Source organism: Myotis lucifugus, unplaced genomic scaffold, assembly GCF_000147115.1.
Source record: "Myotis lucifugus unplaced genomic scaffold, Myoluc2.0 scaffold_1239, whole genome shotgun sequence".
Taxonomy (NCBI): Eukaryota; Metazoa; Chordata; class Mammalia; order Chiroptera; family Vespertilionidae; genus Myotis; species Myotis lucifugus.
The window spans coordinates 56,467-71,580 of NW_005872287.1; the positions used below are offsets into that span (position 1 = coordinate 56,467).

The window sequence follows — 15,114 nt, forward strand, 5'->3', positions numbered from 1 at the left end:
CTCAGCGTTCACAATTTAGAGACACGTGGCCGCGGAGCTGTAAGTCCCGCTGCGAAGCCGCTGGCCTGGGGCCACCTGAGTCGTGCCGTGACGGTGACATACCTGCCGGGGGTCCCGCCTGCTGCCTCTTAAAGGGGTCCGTCTCTATCGTACTGCCAGCCCCTGCCACCAGGGTCCCTGCGAGGGCTTGCTGCTGGAAAGAAAGGGGAAGAGTCAGATTTGGGTCATTTAAGTACAAGAACGACTAAAACTATCATCATTACCCGAGCATTGACCTTATTTCTTTTTAATGAAATATTACCTACCCAATGTATTTAAATATACATATGCAATGTATATTTCTGTGAGTGATTTAAAGCTCTAACTTACCTCTGGAAGAAAAAAAGGACTTAGAAAAGACCTATCGTTCTGGTTTTAAATGAAACTTCAGGTCAGTGTGAACCTACACGAGCTGGTTGGCACACAGAGCAGCAGGGGGGCTGCTGCAGGAAGCGGGAGCCTGAGGTGGACCCCAGCTGAGCCTCCCTGGCCAGTCACACTGCCTGTCATCGCTCACCCCCAAAACAAAGCTGAATAATGCAAAGAAAGGTTGGAACTGTTTTCCTATAGGAAAACGACACTAAAACCCCAATTAGTAAGTACGATGACTTGGATCTTCCAATGGTGTGTGGACAGTGGGCCCTCCGTGACCTATGTGGTGTGTGGACAGTGGGCCCTCCGTGACCTATGTGGTGTGTGGACAGTGGGCCCCTCGTGACCTATGTGGTGTGTGGACAGTGGTCACTGTGAATGTCTGAATGACAGCCGCTGGCCAAGGCAGAGCGCAGTCTGGCGCCTGCACCTTCCACTCTGCACCTCAACATGCAGGGACGCTAAACGCTATGGATGATGTCTGAGAACTGCTCATCGCTGATCTTGTTTAATGACTCAATGATGATCACTCTACTTAGTGAAGCATTTTAAATGCAAAAGTCACAAGACGCTATGGATGATGTCTGAGAACTGCTCATCGCTGATCCCCGCGGCCCGCGGAGTGGACATGACACGGCCGGTTCCAGCCAGGCTGCAGGCCACTAGCTCCCATGAGGACAGCTCAGAGTGACTAAAGGGAGAGTAAGCACCCGGTTACATTTAAGGAAGATGGGGGAGGAGAGGGTGGGAGGGAGAGAGAAGGCAGAAGAAAAGAATGATTTGAAAATCAGGTGATATGAACAGTGGTTATCTCTGGGGACAGAATTACAGGGAATTAATTTATCATCTGTGTGTGTTTGCACCTTTCTAAATTTTCCAAATGTTTCACAATGAACATGTATTACTTATCAGAAGGGTTGTTGTTATTTTTAATAGAAGAAAGTGAGAAATGCTCGGTGTCAAGTACGTCATACTGGACCAAAAGTACTCCAAACACACACAAACTCCGGAAGAAGCGTAACATGGGGACCAGGGGACAGCCTCAGGGAGGGGCCTGGGACCTGCAGGACGTAGGGAAAGGGCCGGAGTGGGTTCTGGTGCCACGGCACAGCATGAGGGCCCGTCTGTGCCATGCGGCGCGGCTCGGCCCAGAGCCCAGCCACGCTGCCTGCAGATGACTGGGGCCGGGCAGGAAGCCAGCAGTGAGGACGGGACTTGCCACAGGACCAGGCTGGACAAGGAGAGGCAGGCTCTCTCCATCAGCTCTGCTGCCTCCGGACCACGCAGACACAAATGCCACGCACCCACTAAGGTTCCAGGCGCCAACGCTCGGGAGACGGAGCGCCCGGCTCCAATTCAATCACCGTGGCTAACTATGGAAGAAAAGCAACCGCACTCCTCCGGCGCGCTGCCACCGGCCAGTCACCACCTTCGAAATCCAAGTCACAACGACTCCAAGACACAAAGAAACAAGAAAGCATGAGCCACACTCAAAACCACCGACGGGCAGCAAACAGCGGGCCCACGTGCTGGAACTGGGCAGCGAGGATCTGCCAGTGGCTTTAATAACTGCGCCCAGGACACAAAGGAAATATGTCGTCATGAAGGACAGAAGAAAGGAACTATTCAAACAGAAAACCAAGTGGAGATTCTAAAACTGAAAACTAAAATATCTGAAATAAAAAAACACACTGGAAGGCTGGGTAGCAGAGTGGGGGGGGGGGGGCAGTGAACTGAAACAGTCCCGAGAGGACCAGAGGCCTGGACCTGAGACGCGCTGGGGGCTACGGTCACTAGGACAGTGCAGTGCTGCTCAAGGGTGATGGACAGATGGACAGAACTGAGTGGGGAGCCCAGCAGGGGGCCCCCAGTGACTGCCCATCACATCACTTCCTGCAGGCTGGGAGCAACCAGAAGGAATAAGAAGTCTTTTCAACAAAATGGTGTTAGAGGACGAGATCCCTGTGAAAACGGATGAAAATGACAACTTCTTGACAGACACGCTGGGGGAAGGGCCAGCCTCTCTCCCGACTCCTGCACTGCCACCAACTCCTGGTTTCAGGATGACCTTTAGTTTTTAATACTATCTTTAGTTTCTTTTTAAAAATGTATATTTGTATTGATTTCAGAGAGAAAGGGAAAGGGAGAGAGAAACATCAATGATGAGAGAGAATCATGGATCGGCTGCCTCCTGCACGCCCCACACTGGGGATCAAGCCCACAACCAGGCATGTATCCTGACCAGGAATCGAAGTGTGACCTCCTGGTTCATAGGTTGATGCTCTACCAGTGAGCCACGCTGGCTGGGCTATCTTTAGTTTCTTACACTACCTTCATGATTATTTTATCGGGAATGATACTGCTGACTTTAAAATACAAACTGGCTCAGCTGGTATGGCTCAGTGGTTGAACATCGACTTATGAACCAGGAGGTCACGGTTCAATTCCTGGTCAGGGCCTGATTGTGGGCTTGAGTGTAAGAAGCAGCCAATCAATGATTCTCATCATTGATGCTTCTCCCTCTCTTGCTCCCTTCCTCTCTGAAATCAATAAAAAAAATATAGTTAAAAAAAAGAACGATTATTTTTTAAAGTAAATAAAATATAGAGAATATTTGTTAAATAAAATAAAGTGTAAACACACTGTGTTGATCGGATTGCGAGAGGGCACAGACCAAGCTGAGGGACCCTACCAGTGCACGATCAATCGGGGCGAGGAGGGACGCGGGAGGGCTCCAGGGCGTGTCCGGCCCATCTTGCTCAGTCCTAATTAGCCAGACCCCAGCAGCAAGCTAACCTACCAGTCAGGGCGTCTGCCCCCAGCTGCACATCATAGCGAGGAGCTGAGGAGCCTTAGCATATCATTAGCATATTATGCTTTGATTGGTTGAATGGCCAACCGGTTGACCAAACACTTAGCATATTAGGCTTTTATTATATAGGATATCCTATATACAAAAGAAATTAACATATGTATGCAATTTTTAAAGCATAGTAAAGTTAATCAGAATTTAAATGGTGGAATGTGGAGGTTGACTGAAGACTCAAACTTTTCTCTCTGTTCAACATCTTTCATAGTAAAATGTTGAGGAAAGTGGAAAACCTTACACATAGTTGAAAACAGTATTACAGGGACCACCCACGGAGTCGTCACCAGGCTTAAGAAACAACCTGCTACTGTGCCTTGGGGATGCGGAGCGTGAGGGAGCCCCTGACCACCCAGGCAGGTGCCGCTGCCTGATCGGGACACTTCCCACCGCGGTGCCCTCACCTGCAGCGCAAGCGCCACACCGCGTCTGCTGGCTCTGCTTCCCAGTGAGCTTTCCCTGAAGAAAGTCTGCACCTGTCTTCTCCTGGAAGCCCTTCCTCTGCCCCAGAGACCAGCCCTCGCAGCACCCGTGCTGTGACTGCCGACTCCCTCTGCCGACTGGAATATACGTAAGCATTCCTCTGTCGAGGGTGCACGATCGCTGGTCTGCGCTGCTGGTGGTGGTGGGCATTTCCATTCTTTCCAGTTTGGGGCTTTTATAGACAAGGCTTTCTGGTGCACACACGTGAGAGTAACCTTAGAGCTTCTGCTGGTCAAAGGGTTTGCCCACGCTCGCTCCCATCAGCTCGCTCCCATCAGAAGTGGTGGGAATCCCTCATCACATCAGATTCTGTCCAATGTCGTTTCCGGCAGCCTGGTGAGGTGACAGTGAGTCGCTGTGAAGACCGCACATCATCTCCACCAGCCTGCAGGCCCTCCTTGCGTGCACTGCCCCGCTGTTCCATGCAAGCACCCGCCAGAGCGTCCACACGCCCCTCTACGCACTCGCAGTAACGGTGCCCGTGAGTCAGTTCTGAGCGTCTCCAATTGAACAAATCTTATCTTCAACCGTACCAAACGCACAAGCAGCACCTAAGCACTGGGTTCAAATGAGTTTTCTCCACCAACAGGAAGTAGGCTCCGTAGAGCAATGCCACAGTCCTGGGCTGCAGAAAGGGATGTGCCCAACGAGCCTCAGCATCTTGTACCAGAAAGGAAGTGCTCACCGGAGAAGTGCTCCGAGAGCGTCTCAGAGAAGGGGCGTCAGAAGCTTGGAGAGGGGCTCCAAATGGCCAAATTACAGATAATTTGGGCATCAAGAGCAGTGGAGGGGCCTGAGCAGCAAATGCCGAGCAGGGGGCACAAGGGGATGTGATGTAAGTGGACATCTTGAAAGGCATGTGGGTTACACGGGCACTTGTCACACCTAAGTTGTGTCCACTCCCCGCTTATAAACTATGCCTCAATACCCATAATTCACCATATTTATAGACCAAAGAAGAAAAACATCACAAGACGCAGAAATTGCATTTGACAAAATTCAACATCCATTCATGATAAATAGTGTAATTAGAGGAATTTCCTTAACCTGATAAAGGACACCTACAACATCTACAGCTAACATCAGACCCAACGGTGAAAGACTAAATGCTTTCCCGCTAAGACTGGGAAGAAGGGAAGAATGTCTGTTCTCACCGCTCCTATTCTGGTTTTGCCAATGCAATAAGGCAAGAAAAAGAAGTAAACGTATAGATAGGAAAAGAAAAAGTAAGTCCTGCTTTCTTTGCAGACATGATTCTCTCTGTTGAATATATTACAGAATCCACCAAAAAAGCTCCTGAAATGAATAAATGAGTTTAGCAAAGTTCCAGAATACAGGTTCAAATAATAAACTGTATTCTTATATACAGAATGTGCCCCCCCCCAAAAAACAAAAAAACGTATACACACACTTTGAATAATTACAAAGGCAGCGTTTATTAAAATACATTTAACTCCCAAACTTGAGCTATCAGCTGTTCAAGTGTGTACACATTTTTTTGAGACACTCTGTACTTGCAATGAACAACAACATTTTAAAGATATAACTACCAGTTACAATTCCACAGAGAAACAGGAATACTGGGGTATAAATATAACAAAACACATATGGAATTGGGATGCTGAACACTACAAAACACTGAAGAAAGAAGACAAAGAAGGCCACAACACATGGAGAGATGTACCATATTCCTGAACTGGAAGATGCAATATTGTCAAGACATTACTTCTCAACAAACTGATCAACGAACTCAATGTAATCTCAGTCAAAACCCTGGTAGGATGTTGTGTAGATATCAAAAAAAGAGAAAGATTTTAAAAAAGAACAAAGTTGCCACCTGGGGTGAGGAATGGTACCACCGCTGTGGAAAAGGTGGGCAGTCTGTTATGGAGTTGAACATACATACCCTTACCAAACAACCCAGCAATCTGTCCCCCAGGGATTTACCCAACTGAAGGCCTATGTTCACATGAAAAACAGTCTGTGGACATTCACTGCAACTTTACCCCTAATTTTATCACTCAGCGCAACAGAAATACGCAACCACGTGGGTGGCTCTCCCGTGTGCTGTGCCAACTGCAAGCAGCCAGTGTGACTCCACCAATACCTCATCTGGAAAAGGCGAAATCACAGCGGTGCAGACAACGGGTAAGGCAGGGCGAGGCTCGACCACAGAGACACGCGAGGGAGCACCCTGGGGGATGACACAATTCCTGTTCTTGACTGTAATGGTCATTACACAGCTTCCTGTGTTTGTCAAAACTCATGGAACTACAGACCAAAAAGTGTCAATTCTACTGAGTTAATAAGTGCAAATGAACAAATAAATCGTCAGTGACATGTTATAACCCACTGATGGAAGAATCCACATATAAAATACATCAACTGAAAAGAAAGTGTGTCATTACAGCAGAGTGCCAACTAACGAACGTAAAAGGAATAATGGAATTAGCAAGTCCATTCTGCAATCTGTAAGGTGACAGCTGCGTCTGGCAGGACTCGTCAGTAGATGCAACAGAGGCTAGAATCAGTGGCCGAATGTTTAATGAGATCCTAGATATTCATATGGTCTTGAACTATCTTCCCCAAATTACTTATCAATCACCCAAAGAAAAGCTTTTCCACTGGAAAAGCCTCAGGGACCAGTGAAGGACAGTGACGTCACGGCTTTCTCACGTGGCACACTGAGCTGCACACAGCGTCACTCCGTGGTATCCCCTCAAAACTGCATGACCCGCATCAGACACCAGAAACATCCGACAAGCCCACATCAAAGGACACACTACAGAATAAATGGCTCTCCTTCTCAAAAATGCCAAGGTCCCGAGAGACCGAGGGGCCGGCCCAGAGGAAGGAAGACCAAAGGTCCCAGACCGAGGGAAACGCTAGACGACATCATCCGGAGAGGAGACATCTGCCTGAGCTGCGGCCTCGCCACCGTACAGCGTCACTGCAACATGTGATCTGAAGGTCACCCAGCACGTGCGGAAGTACGTAGGGATAAAGGGCATGAGGGGATGTCTGCAACTTCCTGTCAGTTAGTTCAGGGGGAGATGTGTGTGCAAATATGAGAGAGAGAATGAAAGTAATGCAAACGGGGCCAACAGGTAACCCCTGGTGAATGTGGTGAGGACTATCAGGGGGGCTCTCTGTACTGTTACAGCAACTTCTACCTACGTTTGAAATTATATCAAAATTAAAATATTAAAATAACTATGTATGGTGTACCAGATGGGTATTAGATGTATGGTTGATCTCTTTGTAGGTTACACAAGGGTCTAATCACTGTTATACACCCGAAAGTAATATAATATTATATGTCAACTGTAGCTGAGAAATAAAAAAATTGTTTTAAAAAACTTATCACCACAAAGATGAAACTGCTTTCAGAACCCAGCACAATCCATTCCAAAACTACTAGAATCAGACCTATACTTTTAGATCCTTAGCACTGTTACTGGAACACTGAGTAACTTAATTTCCAAAAATTGTAAATAATCAGTTTGCATTCACTAACAGCCATTTAGAAGCCCGAGGCCCTGATTTCGGAGCTTTCACCTCAGTGTTTCTTCCAGCTGAGAAAATATCAAGGTATCGTCTGCTTAAATCTTTCTTTTCTTGTTTCTGTTTGGCACTGTTCTCAAAAATACAGAGAGAAGACACAGAGAGAGCCCACAGGAGACAGAGCACACGAGGATCCTGGCACACGGACAGGCTGAGGATTAGAGGACATGCACACTACAGCTACGACTGCAGCACAGGTCAACACAAAAAAGTGCATTAGCTCTGGATTGTCGTTCACTCATGCAACTTAATTTTATAGCTCTATATGCAGGAAGACTTCTTTATTTTCTTAAAATAAGGGATGGGCTCTGGAAAAAATGCTAAGAGCAAATAGTAATTGAAGGTTAAAATGCCTGGATGAAGGGAAAGTTTGGGATGAGGCTACATTTGAGAACCATTGACAAGTACCTGAAATGGTTGCTGCTGGGATGAAAAAGCAGCAGAAACATTTGGCGGAAGCTGGGTTGCTATAGCAACGGGAGTACCAGTCTGCCCATCCTTTCCTGTCACAACCTTTACCTGAGAGGAAATATTTTGAGAAAAAAAGGCAACATGATTTTTAAGACTGCTCAAAATTGTGTTAGAATTTTACTGCTGACAGCTCACTGATGTTTGCTGTTTAAAAATGGAATGTTTTTGCATCAAATTCTGCAAAAGGACAATGAACTAATTTATGACAGATGTATAACATAGCAACCTAACTCAGCTGCAAATCTTGCAGGTACTCCAATTTGAGTCACAGGTGCAATCTCTTGGTTGCACAACTGCATACTCTGGAGTGGGGACGGCAGGCGGTCCAGTAACAAAGCCGACCACCTCCGGCAGTCTGCACAGCGGCCACTCCATCAGCCACCACGTGGGGGTCAGGATGGAGGGTCTAGTTCAACAGGAAGTTATAAAAAGGGACTTTCTTTTCATAAGCACAGATAAGGGCACTGACCTTCAGACAACACTGGTGTACAAACATAAAGATAACGGAATTTCACTATTTCAGAGGTGAAATCCTCAAAATAATCAGGTAACCATTTGGAAAATAAAAATGGTCCATCCTGGAAAGGGTGTTAAAGAAAACACAAAATGGCAAAGCCACACAGATACGCCCATAAATGTCGATGAGGACGACTGAGCAAAGAGACCAGTTTTGCTCACCAAAGGCCGATTTCTTTGCAGAAGAGTGACAAAGACTCAGGTATTCAGCCGTCTCCTAGAACAAAGTCAGCTGCACCAACATCGTACACTACACAACACAAAGGCACACGTACAGTGCACGACAGCCACCTCACGCTCGCTGCTGTGATCAGCTTTTTTCAGGAAGTGCAGACAAATGGGTTGGAATCACAATGGTATCAAGAAATCTCAATTCGGGCATTTATTAAGCACCCATTCCAGGCACCCAAAATTTTCAGTTTAAAAAAAGATGCCATCTTAAATATCATTCATAGGTATTTATAAAAGTGAATTTAAAATATGATCTCAAAGCTAAGACTACACCTAAAAATTGGTTTTTGCCATAATAACTATTTTAATCATGAAAATACCACATCAATATTTACATTTATTTATAGTTAAACCCCTTGTTTAAAATCCACATTCATGATGATTCAATGGGGGGACCTATTTCAGTAAAATGTGAAAACTGGGAACCAGCCCAAGGTGCGCACCCCCCACAGGCCAGGGGCACAGGCTGCAGCCCACAGGCCAGCTCTCCCTCCGGAGCGGAGTCTCTGCTCTCAATGAAGGCACCTGGTCTGCCCCTGCCCCCCAACTATTAGGGCAGCTCTTCCCTCCTGCGAAGAAAACAGCAAAATCCACCTTCCACGTTACTCCTGGGTCAAATCCTTATGAAACCGCGTCTGAGGAGCACCCCGGGCTCACAGGTTCTTTTGTGTTCACAGCTGCCTAGACTCACACCTGCGCAGCGCAGTCCTCTAATGATTAAACTGCTGTTTCTCACCTCATCATTGATAACCTCAGACTTTTCTTCCTCCTCCTCTTCCTCTTCCTCCTCCTCCTCCAGGTCCAGATCGTTCTGCCTAAGATAAGCTTGTAACGGGGCGTAGTGCTTCTTCTTGAAAGCCAGGAAATCCATCATGTTCCCTTGCAGGTGTTGCAGGAAGAACAGCTCAATCAGGTACTCCTTGAAGGCCTCCCTCAAAGCCTCCATCTCCCGGAGGTGAGAGTCCAGGCATTGCTTCCGCATCTGGGCCAGCTCTGGGGAGGCTGGGGGGATCTCCTCCAGCTTCTTGGGTGTCTTCCTGCTCCCCGAGCACGAGAGGGGAAGGCTGGAGAGGCCCGGGGGCACCGAGGTTCTGGAAGGGCTGCTGGGGGGCGGCGGGGATGTCATCCCGAACGCCGAAGCCCCCCCAACCCCGGGCAGCAGAGGCCGGGTCAATGGTGGCCCCTGCAGCACCTGCTGCTGCTGCTGCTGCTGCTGCTGCTGGACCAGCTGCCCCTGGATGATGCTGCTGATCTGGGGCGGCAGGCTGGCGGTGGTGATGTGGCCGGGGCTGGCCAAGGGCGGCAGGCCAGCTCCGCCCGAGGCCGCGGGGCTCTGGGGTCCCAGGTGGTGCACAGTCCCCCCCGGCTGCCCGTGGGGCTGGGACAGTCTCCGTTCTCGCATTGCAATGGGAGTCCCTGTGTGCTGCAGCGGGACTGGGGCTCCCTGGGCCATCTGGGCGAGGCCCGAGCCCTCCTGGAACACGAAGTGCCCACCCGTGGACGGGCTCAAGCTGATCTGCCTCACCAGCACACTGGCATCCACGAAGCCCCCGGTGGGGCTGCTGCTGCACAGGCCCAGGCCAGGCCCGGGTGCGCCTGCCCGCACATTCTGTAAGCCTGGCCCCGGCCCAGGGCTGGGCTGGGTGGGGCTCTGGGTCTGCACCTGCTGGGACAGTGGTGAGGTGACCTGGATGTAGGACGGCGATCCGTGCTCAAAGCGCCTCGGCTGGGCACTGAACTGGAAGCCCGGAGAGGTGGGGCTGGGGAGTGGCAGCGGGGCCAGCGTGAGCGGGGGGTTTCCTGCCACCACTGGCCCCACGTTCTGCAGGGCGAGGTTCACGTTCGGCCCGGCCACGGGACTCCTGCTCATGAGCTGCTGAACCTGGTACCCGGGCGACTGGGGTGCGGATGGGCTGGCCGAGGGTGCGAAAGGCGTGGCGGGGGATGGGGGTGGGTTTGGGTGGGCCTGCTGCTCTTCTTCGCTGCTGGGGAAGGCCCGGGACCTCTGCAGCTGGTGCTGGACATTCGGAGGGCCGCTGCCGTGGTGCATTATCGCCCCCCTTTTTATCCAACTTAATGTTCTCCTGAAAAATCAAAGTTGAAATCAAGTTACTTCAAGGCAAATATCACCGTCTGATCACCCCTTATTACGAGCCTGGTCAGCAGCACTGGAGACATGTGACTGTCTGTCCCACCGGCAGCTGGTGCAAAGGACAGTCTTAATTCACGTGGAGCCGTGGACACTACAGAAGGTCTCCTTCAACACACAGGAGGGACTGGTCCCTCACAGCCTGGCACGAGGTGGGGGATACCAACCAGCTGCTGGACGGTCACAAGCATCACCTGCTCAAGGCCAAGCAGGATGTGACCTCAATGCTGGTCTGTGACCAGTGGATTCTTCCCAGACGCGTCTCCCAGCTCAGGGCCTTTCTGTGCTCCAACGTGCTGGGGACGGTGCAGGGATGGGCTGTACACACAACCCCTCAGCACCAAAACCGCAGCCAAATCCCTCACCAGACAGCAGTTCCGTGACACCTGAGCTACCTCACAGCTACACTGTTAATCAAGCCCCAACACAGGAGCCAGGCCAAACCCTGACGGCGCTCACACCGAGCATCCTCTGTGAGAGCAGGGAGGGCTGCCAAGAGGAAATCTACAGGGAGACAGGGAGCAGCCGGAGAGGCCATCATGTCCTGGGCTCTCCCCAAGGGCTCCCAGCCCCCAACTCCTCAGTGCCGATGACTAGAGAGCGGGGGGGAGAGTGGAAGGGGCCCCTGAGAAAGCTCAGCCTTCAGGACGGGGCCACCCGAGGGCGGAGCGGGAAACTCTGAGCTAAGAAGGGACCATGTTCCCAAGTCAGACACGGCTAGAGCCCAGGGTTCCAGTGGGAACAGGACAACTGCACTCCAGGCCACCTGTCCCGACAGTGCGGGGTCATGGGCTCAAACACGGCTCCTTTCCACACGGCAAGTCCTCGGAGCTAACGGACACACCAGCTTCCTGTGTGCGGTGCTGCCAACTCCCCTCCCCGAGACCAGCAGAAACACCACTTCATGTTCATGCACCACTGCTTGTCAGAGGAAACGCACAAGGGAAAAGTTAAAAAACGGACAGAGGTGCAACGCACATACGTATGAATGATCTCACCGCTCCACACCCTGCTGGCACACACATCTGTGTGAAATCAGAAGCTACGGATGACAGTTACACACGTAAAGGCTGAGAAAACATAAAACTCAGTGTCACCCTCAGAGAAGGCACTGACGTCCTGACGGCTGTCTCCGAAGACAGTCTCAAGGTCATGGGCACGCAGCAGCCAGCGCATCGAAGTAGGAAGTCGGGACCACAGCCAGCAACAGCCTCACTCCCACCACTGCCCTCCAAGCAGAAAGCCCGGCAATGTGGTGGGCACCGGGGGTGGGCACAGCGTGAGGGAACTCTTAGCTATGCCATTGTTTTCAATACGAGTTTGGGATCTTCATTTTTTTTCATTTTTTTTTTAAAGATTTTTTATTTGATTTTGAGAGAGAGAAACGTGATTGGCTGCCTCCTGCACAGCCCCACACTGGGGACTGAGCCCACAATGCAAGCAGGTGCCTGACCGGGAATCAAATCACTGCTTATCTAAATAACATTTCCCAAAAATGTGGTAGAGGTACCCCATGCAGAGCAAAGCCACCACCAATGGCAACACACATTTTATTCTACTGGCTGTCCTAACTTTCAAGTCCACCAGAACCAGCTAGATCGGATCCGTTCAGCTCATGATTTCAAGGGCAGTGCCGCCCAGGAGGAGGCCGAGGATCAGGTCACAGAGATGTCGGCTGCAAAAACCAGGACTAGGCTTGGCCTTCCTGACTCAGATCACAATCCATCAAACCGCTCTGAGCATGTCTCAAGGCTGCTCACAAGTAACCAACTCCATGTCTGAGTCCATTCACTCCCAGCCTGTGTTTATAAAATGGGATTTCTGTGACAAACAAACAAACAGTAAGCCAGTGGAACCCCCAGAGAAGACTTGAAGCTGAATTTTTCAAGCACATCTACTTGTAAATTCATCACTCGTAATAAAAGAAATGCAAATTAAAACTCAGCTGAAACAGCACTTCTCATCTATCAGGCTGACAGGAAGTCGGAAGCTGGACAACACTCTGGGTGAGGCGCTGGACCGCTGAGCGGGATGGGAGCGGCGGGCCTGGCCCACCCAGCAGCTGCACAGCTCTGCCCCTGGGGCCTGGCAGTCCCACTACAGATGCACCCGACAGCCACCTGCAACGGGAAAACACGTAAGCACCAAGGGTGTTCGCCAGGGCGTTATTTGCAAATGCAAAATGTTGGGAGTAAAGTGGTCCGTATTGCAGACCGGCTGACTCCACTGTGGTCCCTTCGACTGGAGCCCTGCAACAGGTGACAGGCGAGGTGGGCGCCAGGAGCCGCGGGGAGCCGTCTCCAGAACACGCAGTGAGTCCGGGAAGCACAGCCCAGGAAACTGTACTTGGACACTGCCTTCGTCTACGAACAGGTGGATGGATGGGTGTGTGATAAAACAGGTGCAGGAAACCGCCAATCACAGAAACTAGGTGATGGGCAAAATTCTTTCAACGTCTATGTATCTTCAAAATTTTCATTGTAAAACACTACGGGAAAAAATACTGTCTACATGACATGGTAACACCAGTGGCTCAACAAATAAAGGGCTGAAACAAAAGTCCCATCCGCTAACAAGACCCCATCCTCCTGCCCTGAGTGTGAAGGTCCCATACTGGCTCCTAAAACACATACATTCCAAAGGATACAAATGGGCTAAACCGAGGCTGACAACCGTCTAGGATTTTGACACCGCGCATTGCTGCAGAGAACTGCCTGGTGGGTGGCTGCAGTGGGAAGCCCAGACGCAGTGCGGCCAGGGTCCCCTGAACTGAACAGCCCACGAGGCCAAATTCATGGTGATGCTGGCCGGTCCCTCGCCTGATGGACCAGAGCCCCTGAGCTAGACCGCGGGCATCTACCTCAGCGTGGCAGGAACGGCCCAGACGAGCTGAGGAAGTGCTTCTCTCAGCACCGAGCGATCACGGTGCAGCCTGACTCGCCATCCCGCTGCTTCTCACCCGTTTTCCCGCCGCCCCCAGGAGCCTGGGCAGGCATTTCTCTCCCAGTCGCCGGCCATGAAATGCTAACACCACCGCTGCACTGCATGTCTGCCGATGTCCTGGGACCCTTCGGGAGGCCACAGACCACGGTCCTATCTAAGACACTTTCACCCTCCTCTCCCTCTTGTGGGAGTTTTCGTGGAGAATGCAGGTCCTGATGGACAGAAAGAGACCTGGGCAAACACGTACCAAGTCAGTGAGTTCTCGGACAAAGTCAAGAACGGGGAGAAAGCAAAGAGGAACTGGGCCACCCTCTGCGTGCCTCTGTGTCGTGTGCGCATCACGCCGTGTGAACTCCACGGACTCCCATACACGCTGCAACAACCCAGATGCCCTTCAGCAGGTGCACGGGTGAATCCTGGCCCCTCCACACCACGGACACTCCCAAGCGGCATGAAGAACCCAACCCTCACGCCTGCAGGAGCCGCGGCGAATCTCAATGCACGGTGCCCGTGAGCGAAGCCAGACTCCGAGGCCCCGTCCACGCCGCGCCTCCAGCTGGGACCCCCGGAAACACCGAGGCCAACAGGTGCCCAGGGCTGGGGGAGGGGCGGAACACAGAGAGGCCCCACGTGGAAATGCTTTGGGATCAAACAACCAATAGGTTTTGAATCCTATTGTGGAAATTACATATTTGTTAGAATTTTCAGAATTCTACACACACACACTCACACACACAAGTGATGCAGGTACGCCCCCTGACGCCCCCTGACCAGAAGCAACCAGTGGACCCACGAGGAAGTGGAACAACAAACCCATCCCGCTCGCTCTCCCGTCCCCTCTCCCTCTGGTAGGAAAGGAAGCTGTACCCGAGGAAGGGTGGCTGGAACGTCCGTATATGGAGGAGAAACCGTGGAGGAAAAGCAAACTGCAAGAACGCGGTTCCAACACAGGCGGTGAAACAAGGGGCGCTGGCCAGCACGACCAGCAATGGCTGCAGAGGATCAATGGGACCCGTGCTAGCGAACGCTTTCTAAAAGCAGGCAGAGCTGCATACAAAGCTGCATAAACGAGGAGGGGGAAGAAGAGGAGAAAGGGAACTTCATGGGTACAACAGGGGACCAAAAGGAAACTGTCTGTGGTGCGTGTCTTTGGGTGGTAGAATGACTTCACGTTTTAAAATGCACGTTTCCATTTCCCCCAACCACGCAGAGAGCATGTTAATGTGATTGGTTCCACTAAAAAAAAAAAAAGTTACAAAGACCCTCTTATGTGCACCCACGTGAAAGCTTCATCACGAAATAGAGAGGACGACGTTCCTCTCCCAGCCGGGGCCTAAGTGCTATTTGCGGAAGTCCCGCTGCGTGGTTTCTGCGGCTGACACGGGGGCGCCTGGGCCGAGGCCCGCGGGCTGCGGGGGGCCGCGGGGGGAAGGCCCCGAGACCCCGCACCCCGCCCCGCCCCGGTCCGGACGGGGGCGGG

The 15,114-nt window shown here is 51.2% G+C and overlaps 1 protein-coding gene across 1 annotated transcript in view; it reads right to left on the reverse strand.

Annotated features, from left to right (window-relative positions):
* The window catches only part of EP400 (E1A binding protein p400), a 54,585-nt gene extending 43,837 nt beyond the window's left edge, over positions 1 to 10,748 (reverse strand). The window contains 2 exon segments of the mRNA XM_014449537.2: positions 103 to 193; positions 9,279 to 10,748. Of these exon segments, the coding sequence (XP_014305023.1) occupies positions 103 to 193; positions 9,279 to 10,592 (1,405 nt within the window). The 5' untranslated portion in view covers positions 10,593 to 10,748.
* Positions 10,749 to 15,114: the final 4,366 nt, after the last annotated feature.